General features: G+C 40.7%; 1 protein-coding gene across 9 annotated transcripts in view; it reads left to right on the top strand.

The window, feature by feature from the left end:
• Positions 1-23149, top strand: part of IFT88 (intraflagellar transport 88) — a 79686-nt gene that overhangs the window by 716 nt on the left and 55821 nt on the right. For all 9 annotated transcript variants that reach the window (XR_009049000.1, XR_009048999.1, XM_057707307.1 and 6 more), the window contains exons 2-8: positions 6129-6275; positions 10436-10498; positions 16996-17052; positions 18243-18296; positions 18903-18966; positions 19629-19698; positions 22534-22624. Coding sequence is in view for 7 of the 9 variants with exons in the window: in XM_057707307.1 (XP_057563290.1) it covers positions 6186-6275; positions 10436-10498; positions 16996-17052; positions 18243-18296; positions 18903-18966; positions 19629-19698; positions 22534-22624 (489 nt within the window). In the remaining 2 variants the exon portion in view is untranslated. The remainder of the gene's footprint in view (positions 1-6128; positions 6276-10435; positions 10499-16995; positions 17053-18242; positions 18297-18902; positions 18967-19628; positions 19699-22533; positions 22625-23149) is intronic.

Raw genomic sequence — 23149 nt, 5'->3', positions numbered from 1 at the left:
TTCCTTTTTAATTATGAGTGCAGTGTAGACGGTGGTGGTGTGTTTTGGCCACGCGGCGCGGCACGCGGGATCCTCTGTCCCGGACCAGGGATGAGCCCACATCCCCTGCAGTGGAAGCCCCAAGTCCCAACCACTGCACCGCCGGGGAGGTCCCAGCCCTTGGGTGGGACACACGCTGACCTTTGAGAACCCCTGGTTTCACGTTACCTGACCTAGAGCTTTTTTTTTTTTAATACATTTATTTATTTATTTATTTATTTATTGGCTGTGTTGGGTCTTCGTTGCTATGCGCCAGCTTCTCTAGTTGCGGGGAGCAAGGGCTTCTCTGTGTTATGAGCGCAGGCTTCTTATTGCTGTGGCTTCTCTTGTGGAGCACAGGCTTTAGGTGCACTGGCTTCAGTAGTTGCGGCACATGGGCTCAGTAGTTGTGGCTTGTGGGCTCTAGAGCACAGGCTTAGTTGCTCTGCATCGTGTGGGATCTTCCCGGACCAGGGATCAAACCCGTGTCCTCTGCATTGTCAGGTGGATTCTTAACCACTGTGCCACCAGGGAAGTCCCTTTTTTTTTTTAAACTGGTAAATTTATTCGTTTATTTACTGGCTGAATTGAGTCTTTATTGCTGCTCACAGGCTTTCTCTAGTTGTGGAGAGCGGGGGCTACTCTTGGTTGCGGTGTGCGGGCTTCTCATTGGGGTAGCTTCTCTTGTGGAGCATGGGCTCTAGGCATTCTGGCTTCAGTCTTTGGGGCACGTGGGCTCAATAGTTGTGTCTTGAGGGCTCTAGAGCGGAGGCTCAGTACTTGTGGTGCACAGGCTTAGTTGCTCCACAGCATGTGGGATCTTCCCAGGCCAGGGCTCAAACCTGTGTCCCCTGCATTGGCAGGCGGGTTCTTAACCACTGTGACACCAGGGAAGTCCTGGTGTAAATCTTTTTGACCTTGGATTAGGCAGTGGTTTTTTTTTAGTTGTAGCACCCAAAGCACAAGCAACCAAAGAAAAATATGTCTAAATCATCAAAATTAAAAACTTGTGTGCTTCAAAGGACATTGTCAAGAAAGTGGAAAGACAGTGTACAGACTGGGAGAAAATATTTGCTAATCATTTATCTGGCAAGGTCTAGTATCAAGAATGTATACGGGGACCACAGCTGGAGAGGAGCCTGCATACCGCAACGAAAGGTCCCATATGCTGCAACTAAGACCCCACGCAGCACGCCCCCCCCCAAAAAAAAAAAGAATATATAAGGAATTTTTTTTTTCTTTGTCCATGCTGCATGGCTTGGTTTATGGGATCTTAGTTCCCTGTCTAGGGATTGAACCCAGGCCCTTGGCAGTGAGAGTGTGGAGTTCTAACCACTGGGCCATCAGGGAATTCCCAAGGGATTCTTATATATAAGAGCAAAACCCCAATTTTTTAGAGATGGGCAAAGCATCTGAACAGACAAAAAGATACACAATTGTCAGTAAGCATATGAAAGGATGCTTAGCATCTTTAATCATTAGGGAAATGAGAATGAAGACCATAGATAGCATTTTACACCTCCTAGCATCGCTGTAATCAAAAAGAGGGACGAGAGCAAGTGTTGGCTAGGACAAGGACAGATTGGAACCTGCAGTCACTGCTGCTGCGGTGTAAGATGGTGCAGCCACTTTGGAGAAGTCTAGCAGCTCCTTCAGAAGTTAAACATAAAGTTGCCATGTGACCCAGCAATTCCATTCCTAAGTATATACTCAATAGAATTGAAAATACATGTCCACGCTAAAACTTGTGCATGGATGTTCACTGTTTATAGTGCAATCTTTTTTTTTTTTTTGCTGAGCCTCAAGGCTTGCAGGATCTCAGTTCCCTGACTGGCGAGAGATTGAACCTGGGCCACAGTAGTGAAAACGCCCAGTCCTAACCACTGGACTGCCAGGGGATTCCCCATGGTGCAGTAGTTATTTTTAGTAGTCAAAAGTGGAAACAATCCAAGTGGTCCTTAATTAATTAACAGACAAAATGTTATATATCTTTATGATGGAATGTTATTCAGCCATAAAAAGGAGTTGAAGTACTGATACGTCCTATACTGTGGATGACCCTTGAAAAAATGCTGAGTGAAAGAAGCCAGACACAAAAGGTCACATATTGGATGAGTCCATTTTCATGGAATGTCCAGAATTGGCAGATCCTCTGAGACAGAAAGTAGGTCAGTGCCATGGCCGGGGAGGGGGGATGGAGAGTGACAGCTGAAGGGTCCCACGTCTCCACGGAGGATGAGATGTTCTGGAACTGGGGAGTGGTGATGGTGGCACAACCGTGTGAACATACTGAAAATTAATGAATGCTACACCTGAGAAGGGTAAATGTTGTGGTATGTGAATTATATCAAAAAATTAATAATTTTATTAAAATAATATTAAAAGTTGATGAGTAGCTGCATGTGTTTGGCATTGTACTGGGCAGTAAGATTAAGCTGAAAGTTTTGTAGGAATTTACTGACACACTTAATATTGTACAAGCTTTAAAGAAAATATGTATTTTGAGTTACACAGAGTAATTCAGTAGTACATTTCTTGGGTAACTAGACACCTCCTCTCCCCAAATTGCCAAAAATATTGACTCAATTTGAATGATTGTTCTTCTGGGAAGCCTTCCCCAGTTCTCTAGTTATTACACATTTATAGTATATACACACAGTAATTATGAGGGTGTCAAAAATTATCCGCACCCTGGCTGTAGAATTTATGGAAGTTTTAATATAACTGGAGTGTGGATAATTTTTGACTCACTCGCATACATTTCTCCCTTACTTCTATTTTACTTTGCTTGACATCTATTTCATTCTGTTTTGTAATTTTTTCACATTTTATTATGAAAATGTACATACCTGCAAATCTACAGCGAAGTTTAAAGAATTTTTCAGTGGACATCACACCTGCTGCATAGATTCTAGCATTAACATTTTTCTCTACTTGCTTTATCATTATCTATCCATTTATCCATCTTATTTTTACACATTTCAAACTAAATTACAGATATTAAGCTTGCCCTTAAATACTTGAGTATGCATATTAATTATAGTTCAATATTTATAATTTTTTCTTTCAAGAAAAAATTTACAAACAGTAAAAAGCAGAAATCGCAAGTATGCATTTACTGAGTTTTCGCAAATGCATACATCCGTGTAACCCAAGCACCTGTCGAGATATATAGAACACTTGAGAAAATTCTGTCATGCCCTTTTCCATTCGTCCCTACCCCGCCTCTAAGAAGCAACCATGTTCTGTTTTCTGCTACAGTTTTGCCTGTTCTAGGACTTCAAATCAATGAAACATACACAAGGTACTGTTTTGTGTGAGGCTTCTTGCATTCAGCATAACAGATTTTTACATATTGTTATAAATGTCATTAGTGCACTGTTTTTTATTGCTAAGTGGTATTGATCCTTCGTTGCATTAAATATGCCACATTATGTTTATCCATTCTATTGATGGGTACCTGGTCTGTTTCCAGTTTTTGGCTATTGTGAATAAAGCTCCTGTGAATACATTTATACAAATCTTTTCATAGACGTCATTTCTCTGGGTAAATACTTTGGAGTGGAATTGCTGGGTCATAAGAGATGTATGTTAATTTTATGAGACCGTCAGAGTTTTTCCCAAAATTGTACCATTTTACACTATCACTAACAATATATGAGTATTCTGATTGCTCCGTGTGCTTGCTGACATTTTGTGTTGTTGGTCTTTTTGATTTAACCCTGTGGTAGGTGTTCAGTGATGCTGCCTTGCGTTGTAATAGACTATTACATATCTTTCTTCTGCATTTGATACTAAACTCCTTGAAAATCAGTACAATCAGCTGTGCCTGTCACTTTCCTTTTAATGTAGTGGGTGTGGAATTAATGTGAAACAAGGGCAATGAATGAATGTTTTGACACCTAGTTTTTTGTTTGATTTTGTTTTTTGAGGTGTAATTGATGTATAACATTGTATTATTTTCAGGTGTACAACAAAATGACTAGATAGCTGTACATATGGCAAAATGACCACCACAATAAGTCTAGTTAACATCCATCACCATACATACACATTTTTTTTCTTGTAATGAGAACTTTTAAGATTTACTCTCTTAGCAACTTTCAAATATGCAGTCAGTTTGTTAACGTATAGTTACCGTGCTATACTTTATATCCTCATGACTTATTTATTACTGGATATTTGTACCTTTCGACCACCTTTACCTATTTCATCCACCCCCTCATTCCCCACCTCTGGCAACCACCAGTCCCAGTCTGCACTCTGTATCTGTGAGCTCAGTTTTTTGGGGCTGTGCTGCATGGCTTGTGGGATCTTAGTTCCCCGACCAGGGACTGAACCCAGACCCCGGCAGTGAAGGCGCCAAGTCCTAACCACCAGACCACCAGGGAACTCCCTTGCTTTTGTTTTTAGATTCCACAGATAAGTGAGATCATGCAGTATTTGTCTGTATCTGGCTCAGTGTCACGCAGCATAATGCCCCCTAGATCCATACATGTTGCTAATGGCAAGAGTTGCTGCTTTTTTTGTGGCTGAATAATGTTCCATTGTGTGTGCTCTTGTGGCGTGTGTCTGTGTGTGTGTGTGTGTGTATCACGTTTTCTCTTTCCATTCATCCGTGGATGGACACTTTAGGTTGTTTCCGTATCTTGCCTATTGTCAGTAATGATGCAGTGAACATAATGGAGCAAGTACTTTTTTGAGTTAGTGTTTTCATTTTCTTCAGGTAAATACCTGGAAGTGGAATTGCTGGGTCATATGGTAGCTCTAGTTTTAATTTTGGAGGAACCTGTTTTCCATAGTGGCTGTGCCAGCTTACATTCCCACCAACAGTGCATGAGGGTTCCCTTATTTCTAGTCTTTTCTTTTTTTGGGGCCATGCCACACAGCTCATGGGAATCTTACTTCCCTGACCAGGGATTGATCCCAGGCCCTTGGCAGTGAGAGCAGGGAGTTCTAACCATTGGACAACCAGGAAGTAACCATCTCTAGTCTTTTTGATAATAACCATTCTAACTAGTGTGAGGTGACACCTCCTTGTGGGTTTGATGTAATTTCCCAGATGATTAGTGATGTTGAGCATCTTTTCATGTACCTGTTGGCCATCTGTATGTCTTGTTTGGAAAAATGTCTATTTAGGTCCTCTACCCATTTTTCAGTTGAGTTTTTGTTGTTGTTGAGTTGCATGAATTCTTTATATATTTTGGATATTAACCCCTTATCAGATATATGATTTGCAGATATTCAGTAGGTTGCCTTTTCATTTTTTTTTTAACATTTATTTATTTGTTTATTTTTGGCTGCATTAGGTCTTCGTTGCTGTGTGTGGGCTTTCTCTAGTTGTGGCGAGCAGGGGCTACTCTTTGCGGTGAATGGGCTTCACATTCTGGTGGCTTCTCATTGCAAAACATGGGCTCTAGGTGCTCAGGCTTCAGTAAAAATGGCCCGTGGGCTCAGTAGTTGTGGCTCACAGGCTCAGTTATTGTGGTGCATGGGCTTAGTTGCTCCACAGCGTGTAGGATCTTCCCAGACCAGGGCTTGAACCAGTGTCCCCTGCATTGGTAGGCGATTCTTAAGCACCACGCCACCAGAGAAGTCCCTGCCTTTTCATTTTGTTGATGGTTTCATTTGGTGTGCAAAAACTTTTAATTTTGATGTATTTATCTCTTTAGTTTTGTTGCCACTGCTTTTGGTGTCAAATCCAAAAAAATATCACCAAGACTAATGTCAAGGCACTTACCATCTATGTTTACTTCTAGGAGTTTTATGGTTTCAGGTCTTACGCTCAAGTCCTTACTACATTTGAGTTGATTTCTGTGTATGGTGTAAGGTAGGGGCCCAGATTTATTTTTTGCATGTGGCTGTCCAGCTTTCCCAACACCTTTATTGAAGAGACTTTTACCCATTGTATATTCTTGGCTCCTGTTTCTTAAATCAGTTGACCGTTTATGCGTGGGTTTATCTGGGGGCTGTCTGTTCTGTCCCATTGACCTACATGTCTATTTTGATACCTAGTTTTAAGAATTTGACATGAAAAACGTTTAAGCCATAAACACATGTGGAGATAAACCTGACGGAAAAGATTGTTAAATAGTTACACTTTATTTCAGTTAAGAGTGAGCCCTTACTCCAAGGCTGCCGCACAGCAGCGGGTCTCATAGGCGCAGATGATGCAGAATGTGCACCTGGCCCCAGAGACGGATGAAGACGATCTTTACTCTGGTTACAATGACTACAACCCAACCTACGATGCTGAGGTAAAAAAAAAAAAAAAAAAAGATTGTTTTTTTTTGTTTGTTTGTTGTGTTCTTTTTTTACATTGGTCTTTGCTAACCAGCTGGTTCATGAAAATTTTGGACTTGAGGGTTCTGCTTTAGTGTGCTTTAGATTAAGTTAATTAAAAGCCTAGAGAAGTGCTATTACTGAAGACTGTACTAACTTCTACCAATAGTAATGATTGCAGCAGAAGGGAAAAGCATAGAGACATGGAAAAGGTTATGGAGAAGAGTTAGGATCAATTATGTACTTGTATTCTTCTGCTTTAGTTATCTGAATATGTAAGTTAAAGACCTAGGTCACTTGAAGTACCTAAAATCAGTTTTTTTTTAAATGCTCTAAATTTGAAATATATAGAGTTATTTTTCTTTTTTGTATTAAATTATACAAGTATTTTATAGAAAAATTAGAGAATAGAAATATAAAGAAAAATTAAAATCATAGGAACTGTCACCACCCAGAGATAAACTTTAACTTATAGTGCTTAACGTTCAGTGTTTCCCTCTGCATGTACATGTGTGTGTGTGTATGTATACTGTATCTCTATATGTTTTGGATAAAATGGTATCATATGGTATGCACTGCTTTGTAACCTGCTTTTTCCCTTTTATGAATATCCACTTATGTCAACAAACCTATATTTGCTTAATATTTAGTAGTATAGTAGTTATAGGGTGAAAGTGTTACTAAGACAAATACTTGAATATTTTAAATCCGTTTACATTGTCGTGAGAGTTACAGTTTCCAAATTGTAAAAGACAAAAACCAAAACAAACCTCTTTATAAAGTTATCTTGAATTAGTGTGTGAAAAAAAGTAAGGATGAAGGATGTGGGCATTAATTTACTTGCCAGTATATAAGAATCAAATATTAGCATTTAGAGGACTTTAATTCAGGAAATCTCATTCTATTCTTGAGTTTTTCATATGGCTTTCAGTCATTTTTGAATTGTTTTTTCCTCTGGAGAAAAATGATGGCCTGTGAATTTGAGACCTAGAAGAAAGCGAGAAAAGAAAATAGAAATCCTTCATTTACTCTCTATGAGAAAAATCTAGGAGGTACTATTCATCATAGAAAATTTGAAAAATACATAAGATTGGAGAAGAAAATAAAATGACATAAATACTGTTACCTGAAGACCACCTGTGTTAGCTGTCAGCTGATGTTCTGCTGTGTTCACCTCCCTGTACACACACTTACACACACACACAGGTATGGTTGTATAGACTAGTTTTCAAAAATTTGTATTAAAACATGGACAGTTTCCTAAGTTAGTATAAATTATGAAAACCATTGAATCTCTCCCTTTCTCCCAGTCATAAAAGTTATATGTATAAAAAAAAGTATATACTCATTGCTGAGAAACAAAATTACCCATAATCCCAGCAGTTGGAAGTGACCACAGTTGGCATTTGTTGCTTTGTCTGTGCCTTGTGCATACACATACAGTTTTCTTTCAGCAGGTTTGGAATTGAACTAATGTTTACTTTTCTGTTTGCTTATTTATGTTTGGCTACATCATAAACAACATCTCATGGTACTAAAAATCTAAATATAACTGTAATGGCTGCATGACACCGACTATATACAGTTGATTATTTTCTGACTATAGGATAATTATTTATAGTTTTCTGCCCTATTAATAACAACAGCACAATGAACAATTTTATGCATAATTTTCTATATTGTGATCAAACATTTCCTTGGGTAGAGTCCCACAAGTGGAATTAATAGATGATCATGATTGTTTTTAAAAACATCAAAGGAACTTCCTAACTCTTCAGGTCATCACAGTGTGGCTTCATTATTTAACTTGAAGCACATATTTGGAATATCATACACAAAAATAAATTATACAGTAAAATAAAAAATTTGGTTTACCCATGGTTTTCTTTTAATTAATTGGAATAAGTTAATATATAACTGAGTTACTTGAAACAGTTGCTAAGGTGTTCATAGATCATGCAAATTGTTAAATCATGAACAAAGAAAAAAATGACAAGTTGTGTTAATTTGGTATTTGTAGTTGGAGCATTTGTTGACGGCTTTTAGTCTGTCAGCCTTCACTGAGCTGATTAACCGAACTTTACTAATAATTTAGGAATATTAGAAGACTTCCTTCTCGAAGGGTATTCCAGAGCAGGGTGCTTACGCTGAGGGGAGCCCTCGGCTTGTGCTTCATGTGGGAGTAGCCTGGTCCTGCGGCTGCAACGTGTGCACTCACTTCATTTTATGTAGTTGATATGGAGAGCTATGAAGATTATTTGAAGTAAAGTTAAAGAAGAATGCTTGTACATGATCATGTTTAAAGCCCATTGTATTAGTATCCTGGTTATATAAACATTTTACTTTAATTGTCTCCAGGGTTTTAAGAAGCTAATTGAGGGCTTCCTAGGTGACACAGTGGTTGAGAATCCGCCTGCCAGTGCAGGGGACACGGGTTCAATCCCTGCTCCAGGAAGATCCCACATGCTGCGGAGCAACTAAGCCCGTGCATCACAACTAGTGAGACTGCGCTTTGGAGCCCGTGAGCCACAACTGTTGAGCCCATGTGCTGCAACTACTGAAGCCCACACGCCTAGAGCCCATGCTCTGCAACAAGAGAAGCTCTAGCAATGAGGAGCCCACGCACCACAATGAAGAGTAGCCCCCGCTCACCGGAATTAAAAAGAAAGCCTGCGCACAGCAAAAAAAAAAAGACCCAACAAGCCAACTAAATAAACAAATTAATTAATTAATTAAAAAATTTTAAAAAAGCTAATTGATAATCAGCTATTTTTTGTGTATTGTTTGTGTTTGGGTTTTTTTAATTAATTAATTTATCTATTGGCTGTGTTAGGTCTTCGTTGCTGCGTGTGTGCTTTCTCTAGTTGTGGTGAGTGGGGGCTACTCTTCATTGTGGTGCGCGGGCTCCTCATTGCTGGAGCTTCTCTTGTTGTGGAGCACGGGCTCTAGGTGCATGGGCTTCAGTAGTTGCAGCACATGGGCTCAATAGTTGTGGCACACGGGCTCAATAGTTGTGGCTTGAGGGCTCTAGAGCACAGGCTCCGTAGCTGTGGTTCACGGGCTTAGTTGCTCCGCGACATGTGGGATCTTCCTGGACCAGGGCTCGAACCCGTGTCCCCTGCATCAGCAGGTGGGTTCTTAACAACTGTGCTACCTAGGAAGTCCCCTCTGTTTGTTTTTAAATAATCAGCAAGTATGTCTGTGTGGGAAGTAGATTGCAGTAAGTCAGGCGAGTGTGAGAACCGCGCACAGATGTGTGGGGGCTGGAGCCGGAGCGCGTGCTGGTGAGGAGCAGAGAGAAGGCTGGCAGGACTAGCAGTTGGAGAGGCTCGATGCTTTTGAGAGAGGCTGCAGTGCCGTGTTGTCCAGGAAACTTGGGGACACTGGCATCTTGCCCTTGACTAACGTTGCTTTCCTCAGATTCCCGAGGGAGAATGTGAGCATAGGTCAGGAATCAGCAAAGCACAGTAACGTTTTATTTCAACAGAGGCTTTGGTTCCAAGTGGCATCACAGGTTGGACCTGATGAAGCCTAGGCTGGCTCCAGTCTGGACCTCAGACTTTTCCTCTCCCGTGAGATGAAAAGCTATTTTCACTTGGGCAGGTCGAGGGGGAACCAGAGAAAGTGTTTGCCCCATTTCTGGGAGAGGACGCAAAGGCTTTCTCAGGTCGGGCTTGTAGCCACCGTCCCAGCATGTGGAGTTAGAGAGCAGGGGAGAGAGGCAGAAAGATGGGGTGTGAGTGCTGACTCTCTGTTCCTACTGCTCCAGCTGCTTGGAAGAGAGAAGCGGAAGAAAGGCCACATCCTTGCGGCCCTGATCTTTTAACCAGGACTTGATCTTTTAACCAGGCGTCTTGATAGCACCCACTTAAACAGTAGCCAGTGAGATGGCCTTAAACTTGGCTGACATTGTCAATCTCCTCTCCCTAAGGGAGGAAGGAAGAGGCTTTGGCATTCCTCCCTAAGGGAGGAAGTGTGAAGGGGGGTTTGACGACAGAAGTCCTTGAGCCCTACCTGGACGCCAGCAGGTGGAGGAAGGTGGATTGTGGAGGGTTGTGAACACCAAACAGTAGAGGGTAAACAGTTTTTAAAAACTCACTTCATGTTGAATGTTAAGTTTGCCTTTTCATTTTAGGAATTGGAGAATGACACAGCTTTTCAGCAAGCTGTGAGAACTAGTCATGGCAGAAGACCTCCAGTAAGTAATTTTTTTGTATTGTGGTAAAAAACACATGACATAATTTACCATCTTACCTGTTTTTAAATGTACACATTGGTAGTGTTAAATTAATTCCCATCGTTGTGAAACAGATCCTAGAACTTTCCATCTTCCCAAACTGAACCTCTGTCCCCATTAAGCAGCAACCGCCACCTCCCTCCGCCAACCCCTGGCCCCCACCGTTCCGCTCTCTGTCTTTATAGATCTGACTATGGTAGGTGCCGCATGTATGTGGAATCATGCAGCTCGTGTCCTTTTGTGGCTGCCACAGTGTCCTCAGGGTGCATCCGTGGTGTAACCTGTGTCAGGACCTCCCTCCTTTCTGAGGCTGAGTAACGTTCCGTTGTTTGGATGGACCGTGGACATCCACGCACATGGACGTTGCTCCCACCTCTTGGCTGTTATGAGTAGTGCTGCTCTGAACGTGGGTGTGCAAATGTCTTGAGACCCTGTTTTCAATTCTTTGGGTATGTGCCCAGGAGTGGGATTGCTGGGTCATATGGCAGCTCTATTTTTAACTGTTTGGGGACCCTCCACACTGTTCTCCATAGTGGCTATAGCATTTTACGGTCTCACCGACAGTGTCTCTACATCCTCAGTAACACTTGTTATTTTCTGTTTTTTTGATAGTAGCCATTTTCATTGGTATGAGGTGATTCTCATTGTGGTTTTGATTTGCATTTCTCTGATTAGTGATGTTGACTATCTTTTCATATGCTTTTTGCCCATTTGTATATTGTCTTCGAAGAAATGTCTGTTCAAGTACTTTGCCCATTTTTAACTGGGTTTTTTGATTTTTTATTGTTGAGTTGTAGGATTTCTTTATTGGATATATGCTTTGCAAATATTTTCTCCTGTTCTATAGGTTGCTTTTTAAAAATTCTGTCAATTGGGTTCTTTGCACAAAAGTTTTTACATTTGAGGTAGTCCCATTTGTCTGTTTTTGCTTTTGTTGCCTGTGCTTTTGGTGTCATCTCCAAGAAATCATTACTGAGTCCAATGCCATGAAATTTTCCCCTCATTTTTCCTAGGAGTTTTATAGTTTTAGGTCTTCTTATGTTTCGGCCTTTAATCTATTTTGAGTTCTTTTGTGTGTGTGGCATAAGATTAAGGGTCTAGTTTCACCCTTTTGTGTGGATACCCCATCTTTCCCAGCACCACCTGGGAGAGACTGACCTCTCCGCTATGTGGTATTGGCCCCCCTGCTGAAACTCAGTAGACCGTAATTGTGGTTCTCTGGGCTGTTTCCTTCTGTTGGTCTCTTGGTGGTCTTACGGCCAGCACCACATTGCTTCCCGTGCAGTTGCTTTATAATATGTTCTGAAATCAGGAAGAGTGAGTCCCCCAACTTTGTTCTTTTTCAAAATTTTTTGGCTATTCATGGTCTCTTAAGGTTCCAAATGAATTTTAGGATGGATTTTTCTATTTCTTCAAAAAACGATGTTGGGATTTTGGTAGTGATTGCATTGAATCTGTAGGTTGCTTTGGGTAATACAGATATTGTAACAATATTAGGTTTTCCAACCATGAATACTGGAAGCCTTTCTGACTTCCCTGGTGGTCCAGTGGTTAAGACTTCCAATGCAGGGGGTGTGGGTTTGATCTCTATTCTGGGAGGTAAGACCCCACATGCTTCAGGGCCAAAAAAAAAACCCAAAACATAGAACAGAAGCAATAAAGACTTTATTCAATAAAGACTTTAAAAATGGTCCACATCAAAAATCTTAAAAAAAAAAACAAAACAAAACAGAAAGAAAATTTGCCTTTCAAACTTTTCAAGTTATACAAATATTGATCCTTCAAAACACTGGGGCTTAAGTTACAAGTTCCTCCTTTTATTTTTTTTTTAAGAACTTTTATTGAGATATAGTTAACATACAATAAATTGCATATATTTAGAGTGTACAGTTTGGTATTTTTTTTTTCTTATTAGTAATGCATGTATGGCAACCCGAATTGGGAGATTGGAATTGCCTCCTCTCTGGCATAATGACCGTCCATCAATCTGTCTTCCACCAGTACACACGTGTAGAGCGATTTTTTTCAGTATTGTGATGAATGTTTCTATGTCACACAGAGAATAAACTTCTGCCTTCCACAGTCGTGAAGCCTGCCAGGCTGCTTTTGTGGTTGAAAATAAGCAAGGTTGGCACTCAGTAAAAGAGCAAAGTCCAGAAGGTTCTGTGCCTGATGATCCTTTTAAAATTGCTTCTCCTCCCAGCCTGCAGCTCCACAGCAGTGGGTCTCAGTACTCACCTCCCACCTGCCCTGGGGCACCTTGGGCCTGGAGATGCTTTTGGTTCTCACACCTTGGGCGGATGCCATGGCATCTCGGGGGCAGCAGGCAGCCCCGTAGTAGAGAGTTACCTGGCGAAGGGCCAGGGGTGCCCAGTTGAGAGGCCGCTATGGAGCATGTCCTCTGCCATGGATGGCGTGTCCTCCACCCTCACTGCGTCACGGTCTACTCTCCTTCCCCCCCCCCCCCCCCCGCCACACTTACTATTCAGCAGCAGTAGATCAACATTAAACCACTTCAGATGGAAAGGATCTTTTTTGTTTGTTTGTTTTTTGGCTGTGTTAGGTCTTCATTGCTGCGCATTTTAGTGTGGTGGCTTCTCTTGTTGTGGACCACGGGCTCTAGACACGCAGGTTTCAGTAGTTGTAGCATGCGGGCTCAGTCATTGTTGCTCCCAGGTTCAGTAGTTGTGGCTCTTAGGATCTAGAGCACAGGCCCAGTAGTTGTGGTCGTGGGCTTAGTAGCTCTGAGGCATGTGGGATCTTCCCAGAGCAGGGCTCGAACCCGTGTTCCTTACATTGGCAGGCGGATTCCTAACCACTGCACCACCAGGGAAATCCCAATGGAAAGGCTCTTGCCTGTCATGTTTGTGAGGCTCCCTCCTCACAGTTAGAGGACACAGCCGTCTGCGGGACGGTCCTCGCTTCTGACACCAGCTGCAAAACCCCCTTCAGCATCGGTCCTTTACTGAAAGGACCTGCAGAACTCGCTGAAAGCTCTTATACTTATGGTTTATTACAGGGGAAGGATACAGGTTAAATCTGCCCAGAGAAGAGAGACACGGGGCAGAGTCTGGGGGGGTCCAGACATGGGTGGTGGCGTATGTGCGGAGTACTGCCGGCACAGAGGCCCCCCCACCACAAGGTGTCCAGCGTTCTCGTGGGGCTCCACCACGCACTGTCCTCAGGGCTGCCCCGGGGGTCTCCAGCTAATTCATCCGGAGGTTAGACTGTGTGGTGGCCAAAGCCCCCAGGCAGACAGGGGTGTGTCAGGCAGGACATTCCAGGGGCCCGCACGTCTCTTCCTAATGGTGAAGGGCAAAGCCAGACCCCTCTTTGGGTGAAGTCAATTCTTGACTACACATTCCAGAAGCTATATTTTAATTTTAAAGGTACCTTCATTATGGAAAGAAAAATTGTAGGATAAGTTCTTGTACTTGGCTAATGACAAGACTGTGAGCTTTTTGAGGAGGCAGACTGTCTTATTCATTGATCTTTCTTTGCCTGCTGTAGGTGCTCCACAGATCTTTATCACATGACTTAGTAAGTAAGCAGACATTGTCTTCAGTTTAGTGATTCTGGGTATCAGACAGGTGATCATGTCTCCAGGCTGGCCCTTCATCCATATTTAGAAGTGACCTCAGAGATCCTCCTGCTGTAGATGAGGGAAACAAGCCCGGGGAGGCGAGGTCTCGTAGTCACCTGCAGTTCCCTATGGCCAGGACAGAGCTCAAGTCTCCAGCCCCGTTGAATGATTGTTTCATCACCCTACTTCCTACATTAAATGGGAAAAAATTGTGGAACTTGTATATGAAAGGCACTGGGCTCACTTAAGAGGGATGAAATTCCAGCTAGCTCCAGAGGAACTTAAGGAGGAGAATAAAACGGACAGAAATAGAAAATACAAGGCATAATGTAATATGTGTTGTAAAAAGAGTATAAATTGCTGTGGGACCACAAAGAAGTTTTTAACACTGGTTGGGACAATCAGAGGAGGCTGCTTAGAAGATAGATTTACAGTTGCATATTTAAGGATGTGTATAATTAAGATTGCCCTTGGAATCTGTGAGGAAAGGCACAGTGGGTGAGGAGAAGGTGAATGAAGAAGGAGGTGACCGGGGATGCAGTCTGACTAGGAGATCCATCCTCTGCCAGAAATAACCAGAACCACAGGTCTAGTCATTAGTGAGGAGTTACCGAGAAAAATGGTCTCTTTCCTTCAATCTGTTCTCACAGAAAAATATTGCTGAGACCCACATCCTTCCTTTCCATGTTTTTCCAAGACCTGTTGTGTCAATTAGGTCAAGTTTGTTAATGGTTTTGTTCAAATGTTCTATATTTTTACTGATTTTTTTTTGTTCTATTATTAATGAGAAAAGTGGTTAAATCTTACACTATGTGGTTTTATTTTTTTAGGTTTTTGATTTACATATTTGGAGTAAAAGCATTTAGAATTGTTGCACTTTTGTGTTGCATTGAGCCTTTTATTGCTGTGAAATGCCCTCTGCCTCTGGTAGTGCTGTTGTCCGTTCTGTCAAGCGTCAGCGCGCTGCTGTCGCCGCCTGGGCTCCCTTCCGTTGCCTGTGTGCCTTTCCCGGCTTTTTACTTTCAGCCTTCTCATGTCTGTGTATTTATTAGCAGCGTGAATACAGGTCTGGTTTTTGTTTGTTTGTTTTTCATTTTGTCAGATAAGCTTATTCTTGTAGTGAAGCATTTAGTCTGTTTACATTTAATGAAATTACTGATTTGGTGTAAATTTATTGTCTTAGTATTTGCTTTTTTTGTTTTTTCCTGCCTTTTTATGTTTCATTTTCTTTCATTTCTTAGCTCCTTTTGTTTGATTATTTTTTATGTTTCCATTTCTCCCTCTGTTATCTTGGGAGCTTACATTCTTTAGCCATTCTTTTAGTGTTTTTTGTAAAGATTACAATACTCATCTTTAACTTAAATCAAAGTCTAATATAATTTAGTATTTTACTACCTTCTGGACAATGCCAGAATTTTACATTCAGTTTTCAGTTCTAGAATTTTCATTTATCCATTTTTTATAGTTTTAATTTCTCTACTGAAATTGTCAATCTTGTCTTTTAACTCGCTGAACGTATTGGCCATAGTTGTGTAAAGTCTGCTGTTTCCATCGTATGTTTTCCCTTCTGCGTGTCTTTCCATTTGTTTCTCTTGGTTTGGGGTTAGGTGGTCTTGTTCCTAGGTGTCTGATTGTTTTACACTGAATTTCAGGCTTGTAAATGAAAATTTTTAGAGATAATTTAAGGCTGTCTAGTATGTGGCTATTTACATTTAAATCATTTAAAAGTAAGTAAAAATTTAAAATCCAGATCCTCTTGCCTGAGCCACATTTCAAATGCTCAACAGCCACGAGTGGCTAGTGGCTGCCTTATCAGGGCAGATACCTTTTACTAGAGAGAATTTACTTTTTCTGATGGCCGCAGAGATGCTGGCAGCCCTGAATCACCTCAACACAGTTGAGTCTGAGATGGTTCTGTGTTGGCTGCAGGTCTTACCAGGGCTGGAGGGCTTCTGACCCACCTTCCAGTCTGAGTGTAGCCTTTTGAGGCCAGTCAGGTCTGCAGCCTGGAGGAGTCCTGGGGCTGCCCCCTCGGCAGGCCCCACTCCTGGTGTGTGCCTTCAGCCGCGGGAGTCTGTGGAAAGCTTTGTTCAGCCTTGGGGCCAGGCCTTTGGGATTCACAGACACCCCCGAGAAGAGCAGCCCAGAGGTGGCTCAGCCCTCGTCTTCCGTCCTGTCCCTCATCTGGAGACCTTCCTTGGCCTCTATGGTTCTCTAATGCATTCAAATTGGTTTTTTGCAAAAATACTTTTGTCCCCAGCTGCCTTAGTTGTTCTTAGAGGTGAAAATGTTTAAAACAGCAGTCCATGGAGCCAGAAGCAGAAGGCCTCTAAAACTGAGGTTTTAATCAGATGCTTAAATACGCCCACCAGCTAACATGTTTAGCACACTTTCACCTTCATGGGCCTATTTCATTCCAATTACAACTTTGTGATCAACATACTTTGTATCTTTATTTCAGAGGTGAGAACATTTAGGTTCAAAGATAAAATAAACACAGCAAATAGAGGGAGAGCTGAGATTCAAACCCAGATCCCCTGACTTCAGATCCTGTGTCTGTCGTTAGACCCGGTGTCTAACAGTGATAACCATGTGAAGTGAGCGGTAGGTATGACCACAAGGACTCACCTGTATTATTGGTCCCTCAGGTCGTTCCAAAGTCCCTTTTCTCCTCTAAGATGAGTTCCAGGATAGGCCTCCTTCTCAATACTTAAATACTTCAGCTCCTTAATATTTAGAATAATTTAAAAGAAATTATTCTAGATATTATATAAATATTTCCTGTAGATGAGCCTATATTTTCTATTTCTTTTCCAGTTTTATATTATATAAGTTGATCTGAATTCTATTAACTATGTTTTTTTTCCTCCCCAAGATAACTGCTAAAATACCAAGCACAGCAGTTGCTAGACCTGTAGCTACTGGATGTGGGGTAGGTTTCCTTAAGCTGAAGAAATGAAGATGCATTTTCTCGTACATAAGTTCACTGTAGGCAGTTAGTTCTCAGTAAGTTTGGCTACCTCTCAGTCATGACCTGGATGTACTTTCCATTTGGGTAGTGATGAACATTATAAGTTGTTGGTTCATAGCTTTGAATAGTTTAGTCATTTTGGTTTTAAGTAAAACAGAAAATATTTTATTATCTTTTCCTATCTGTAAACCTTGTGTTTGTTGATTGACTTTTCATTTTCTATATAATATAACCAAGTGTCACGTGTATTCCGTTTGTATACTTTATGTGACGTTAGATGTTATTTAAACGTAATGTTTATAATTTTTAGAAACTTACTAATTAATACATGAAAAGATAAAATTTAAGAAAAATTTCAGAGGCATATATTTGGGTCTTGCTTTTATTTGAGATCTTTGCAGGAAAGATGCTGTATAAAAATCTGTAAAAGAAAAATCCTTTAAATCTTGCCCAAATTACCTACAATTTGGATATTTTAGCTTACATGAAATAATAGAGGAATGGGAGAAAAATGGAGGCATGAGGTGAAATAGCGTTTCTTAGTCTTTATGATAATATTTCTTAGGGGTCATAAAAATGGCTTCAGAACCTGGAGGTCCCAAGCACTTGTCCTCCAGTTGTCCCTTCCTGTGAATGTAGTGGCCTTATGCGTATGATAACAGTGTATCCTGTGACGCACACCAAAATGGGTATTCGAAATTATTAATACCTTATCATTAATATTAGTAATAAATTAATATTAATAATAAATCATTAATCAACCAAAGTAGGTATCACTCATAAATTTGTTTTTTGGTGATGTTTCAGAACAGGAGACAGCAAGTTTTTCTGTGAAGGGCCAGATGGTTTAGGTTCTGCAGGGCCCGGCTCTGCATTTGTAGAGAAGCAGCCACAGACGATGTGTGGACAGGTGGGGTGTGGCCGAGGGGCTCAGTACAAAGGCTGAGGGTTGTAGTTTGCCGATGCCTGCTCTAGAGTTTTATTGTTTGATCCTATACCCTCGGGAGATAAAAGCAAAAAAATTATCTTTAGGTTTACTTGCCAATAGAATGAAGGAAAAAAAGTTATAAAGAAAACTTTTATACCTTTGTTTATAAAATTAAATGTAGGTGTTTTTTGGAATCTTTTTAACTTAGTTTTTTGTTTACTAGTCCAAGACATCCCTGGCATCATCAATGGGAAGACCAATGACAGGGGCTATTCAGGTATCACCATTGCGTGGGTGTTCATTTTGGGCCTTTCCTGTGACTTAGAATATTATTACCAAAGTGTTTTAAAGAAGATGTTACTTATATAGTGACCCTGATTCTTTAACTGTGGGCAAAAGTTTCAACTGTTTGAAATTTTTGGTTACAGAGTCTCTTTGGATTTATTTACTCAGGTCTCAAATGAAATCCCACTGGGTAGTGGACGTAGGCTTGACAGTTTGCTTGTAGGATGTACTCTGGGACCCAGTTTTCCTTTGCTGTCATTTACAGCAGTTTCTGTGGTTTCTCTCATAGGCATATAGGAGACCAACCAAAAGTAGGGGAGTAACCAGCTAATAAACTATATAAGGTACTATCTAAAAATCCACGAGTGTTTTTCTTTTCCAACTGGGAGTTAGTCCGGTTAGATCAAGGAGTTGAAATTTGATAGGGGAAAGGGAAAGTAGGACAGGGTTGGTGAACAAGGAGGCAGAGTGCGGAGCAAGTAGGTAGGGATTAAAAATCACCATTACAGACTGGGCTTTATTACGGTGTGTTGTGTGCAGAGCCGTAGAGGTAGGTCTTATTTAAGAATGCTTTTTAAATGATTCTTATTCTCCTAAGGATGGAGTTACTAGACCCATGACAGCAGTGAGAGCAGCTGGTTTTACCAAAGCAGCTTTGAGAGGTTTGTTATATTATTTCAGCTATTAATTTTTTACAGATCTTTTAATTTTTTAAATGTTTTTGTATGTGTAAATATGTTACCATGTTAAATACAGTCTCCCATACCATTGATTATTTTAAGTGCTGTTAAGAAAGGGACGGGGTGGTGAACATGTCCTACACCGCAGATGAGGATGGTGGTAACACTGGCACGTAGTCGGTCAGTGTGCACCACGCTGCACATTTAAAATCTGTATGTTTGTGAGTTAGAGCTAAAGAATTAAAGGTGAAAATAGTATTTAAATATATGACAAGTTAAGTAATGATGTTAAGATAAAATTATTGTGACAAAAATTAGTGTTTATTATACCAGTAATGGAAAATTAAAAAGTCAATACTAGGTTATTAGTCACAGGATTGACAGTTTAAGAGTTCCTACTAGGGATAGATTACTGTGGGAGAGAGCATTTATTCTTGTTTTTGCGTGGTAACACACAGTTTTATTTACATGGTTTTATGTATGTTAAAAATCTTACCAGTTTCTCAATATATAAAATATTTATGTAAGCATAAAAACTGTCCATTCCATTTAATAAATAGGTAAATTAAATAACATGTGCAGGTTTCACATTTCCTTTGATTGTGTTGGATTGCACATTAAACATGAACTCTTGACTGTCTCAGGCTCTGCGTTCGACCCCCTCGGTCAGTCACGGGGCCCTGCACCACCGCTGGAGGCCAGGAACGAAGACAGGTACGCAAGTCCTGGCTGCTTTGCTGTGGTTGTTGCATGTTTCCAGTTTTCACTGCTCAAATACATGATCCTTACATATTTTAAAAGTTTGCGTCAGCAGAATAGTAGTGAAAGCATCCTCCCTGGTTCTCGGAACTAGCTAAAGAATCAAGTCTAAGAGAAGCAGCCGTGTGCGTCCTGTGCAGCTTTACTGTGATGTCACTGACTTGGTGTGTCTGATTTTTGTGGGTGCCAGTGTTGAGTCTCTTGAAGGCCACATGGGCTTGTGTACGTAATAAGATATTCTTACTTTAGAAAGATATTTCAAAGAAAAAATTAAGAAAATGTGTAAGTTAGTTTGTCTTATTGATATTGAGAAATTTAATTTTATTAGCTTAGTTTGGTGCCCGTGGCTATAGAGTAGCTAAAAAGCTGTGGTGTGAATTCCGCTGTGTACGTTCACTGGTGTGTAGGCGCCGTTAGTTTACACCCTTCACAAGTGGGGACAGCAGCCAGCATCTGCGGAGCCTCACTGTGCGGTCCCTGCGCGCTGGCTGTGCACCGCTTCCCTGAGGTTCGGGGGAGGAAAGCGTGGCGTGCTCATGGGGTCAGGCTAGCACATGGCAGGACCAGGACTGGAACCCAGGCGGTGTGCTTCCAGGGCTCATGTTTTTAAATTATAATTCTTAAACCCAATATTTGGGCTGTTGTATAATTTGCATAATTACCCTTTTTGACTAATAAGGAACTTCCGTGGAAAGTCAGTTTACCTTGTATCCTAGTTAATGACAGCAAGTTTGCTAATATATGTTATCTTATTTAAACACGTCATTTAGAATCCTTTCAGCTGCTAACAGCTGAAAACATCAGAAAAACACACACAACAGGAATGTTTATCATCTCCCGAAACAGGAATTCTGGAGGATGGTTAACTTAGCTGCTCAGTAACCTCACGTGGCCTCAGCTTCTCACTGATTCTCTTGGCTTTTCTCAGGAGCCTGCCCGTCCTCACGATTCCAGGGGGACCACAGGCCTTCAGAACCTTCCTATAGTTGATAAAATCTAGAGTCAGAAAGTGCCCGGTCTTAGGTCCCCTTTAAAAAGCAAAGATCTTTCCGGGAGACATCGGCCCCAGGCAGACACGTCTTCATGTCTCATTGGCAGAAATTCGTCACACACGCCTGATGGAACCAAACAGTTAGCAGGAGAGTGAGACTCTTCTGTAGCCTAGCTTCCGGGTGCAGGGACGCAGGGTGGGTGGCAGACTCCTGTAGGGGGTGTCCAGCAGTGTCTGCACAGAGTTCCTTCTCCTGGCATTAGGGAGGGATGGGGGAGTTACTTTGACTGTCTTCATAAAGTTCTCTTACAGATTTTTAGCTTTAAAATTTTATATTGATATTTTAGGCTTAATAATAACAATTTGTAAGCAACATTTAAAGACATTTATTAGTGTTTCAGACAACTTGAAAATGGAATTCTGTGCTTTGAATTCTGAAGTTTCTAACCTTTAGAGAGCCACCATCTATCATTAGAATTGTGCAATGTCTATAAACTAATAAAATTTGTTGTCTTAATCCCAGGTTTTACTGAGAAATATGATTTTATAGATAAACCTATACTATTAAATTTATTCCTGTATTTTTTGACATACAATGAACTGCATATATTAATTTATTTTTTAAGAGCTTTTATTGAGATACAATTGACATACAATAAACTGCATGTATACAATTTGATATTTATTTTCTTATTAGTAATGTATATATGGCAATCCCAATCTCCCAATTCATCCCACCCCATCCTGTATTCTTTTTACAGGTCCATTTGTAGAGAATTAAGGGAATTGATGTTTATTCTGATATATTTGTAGTAAAAGTTTATTTAGGCAGTCATGTACATTTAGAGTATTGTATTTTGTTGAAAGAAAGTGGTAGTAAAACAACACTGATGTTACTTTTGAAATATGACTGATTTGGGGATACTTCATTTGCTACTAATGGAGTCAGGATTTTTAGACTTCTTCTCTTCGTTAGAAGTCTCTGTGGGGATGTCCCTGGCGGTCTAGTGGTTAAGACTCGGTGCTTTCACTGCCATGGCCCCAGGTTCAGTCCTTGGTCGGGGAACTGGGATGCTGCAAGCCACGCAGCACGGCCAAAATATAAAAAAGTCTCTCTGGTGTCTATTTGGTAGTAAATAATAATAATAATAATAATTTTGTCTGTTTTGTGGGGGCTTCAGTTTTTCTAATCATAGATAAAGTTTTCATTTGCAGTAGGAGCTGCTTTCCTTTGAGGATGGGGCCCTAGAGTTACCTTGTTTGTGTTTAAGTCCTGGCTCTGTCAACCACTAGCTGTATGATTTCAGGCATAGTACTTAACTTTCTTTTTTGGGTTTTTTTTTTTTTGGCCACTCTGCATGGCTTATGGGATCTCAGTTCCCCGACTAGGGATTGAACCTGTGCCTCTGCAGTGGAAGCAGGGAATCCTAACCACTGGACCTCCAGTACTTAACTTTCTAAACCTCAGTTTCCCTGTCAGTGAAATGAGATAATGATAGTACTTGTATCATGTTATTATGAAGATTAAGTGACATAATTAGGGTAAAGCATTTAGCTCAAAATTAAATTACACTTATGCTAAATCAGTTAGCTATTTTTACTATTATTATGAATAATTACATAATGTAGTTATTAAAAACGGTGCTACGTTTATTCTTTAATGCCATTTATGTATTTGCCATATCTGTGACCTCCTCTTAAAGTTTATAAGCACACGATGGGCAATGTTAAAAGCAAGTTAAATTTTGTCTGTATTATCAGTGGTTGAATGATTCAAAATATACTTGCTTTTTTAACAGTCCAGAAGAAAAGATTAGACAGTTAGAGAAGAAAGTAAATGAGCTGGTAGAAGAAAGCTGTATTGCTAACAGCTGTGGAGACTTAAAACTGGTAAGTCCATGCACTGCTGAGGTCCAGGATTAAGACGCATGTGCGCATGTATGTGCTTTTACGTGTACGCCCGTACAGACATGTGTATAGACACATGTTTTCATTTTGCTGTGGACTGGCCTTAGAGTTTTCACTGAAATAATTAGTTTGAGAACCTGCAGTTGTAACTCTGCTTCATAAACTCTGATGTCAGAACAGTTGCCTGATTTTGTAATTTTTCACATGGTCATTTAAAGAGGGGAACAAATTTTGATGTGTCAGTTGCCTGGTGAACTGTTGGATTGGACTCAGCCTGCTGGAGGCTGAGCTGCCATGATCCACACACAGTACTATGGGCTTTTTCTTATTTAAGCCCAACCACCCTAAAATATTTTGTCCTGAGAAAACTGCAGAATCATGGTTTGCTTTTTGGGAATCCAACTCTGCCGCTTTTTTTGGTTAATTAAATCTTTTCTCTTAGTTTGTTTTGTTTACATTACTTTGATCATCACACCACACAAATATAATTTCTGTGACTTAGTTTTA

The sequence above is a fragment of the Hippopotamus amphibius genome, chromosome 14 (assembly GCF_030028045.1).
Source record: "Hippopotamus amphibius kiboko isolate mHipAmp2 chromosome 14, mHipAmp2.hap2, whole genome shotgun sequence".
Classification (NCBI taxonomy): Eukaryota; Metazoa; Chordata; class Mammalia; order Artiodactyla; family Hippopotamidae; genus Hippopotamus; species Hippopotamus amphibius.
The sequence above is the reverse complement of the archived record's forward strand: the minus strand, read 5'-3'. Positions and strand labels throughout refer to the sequence as shown.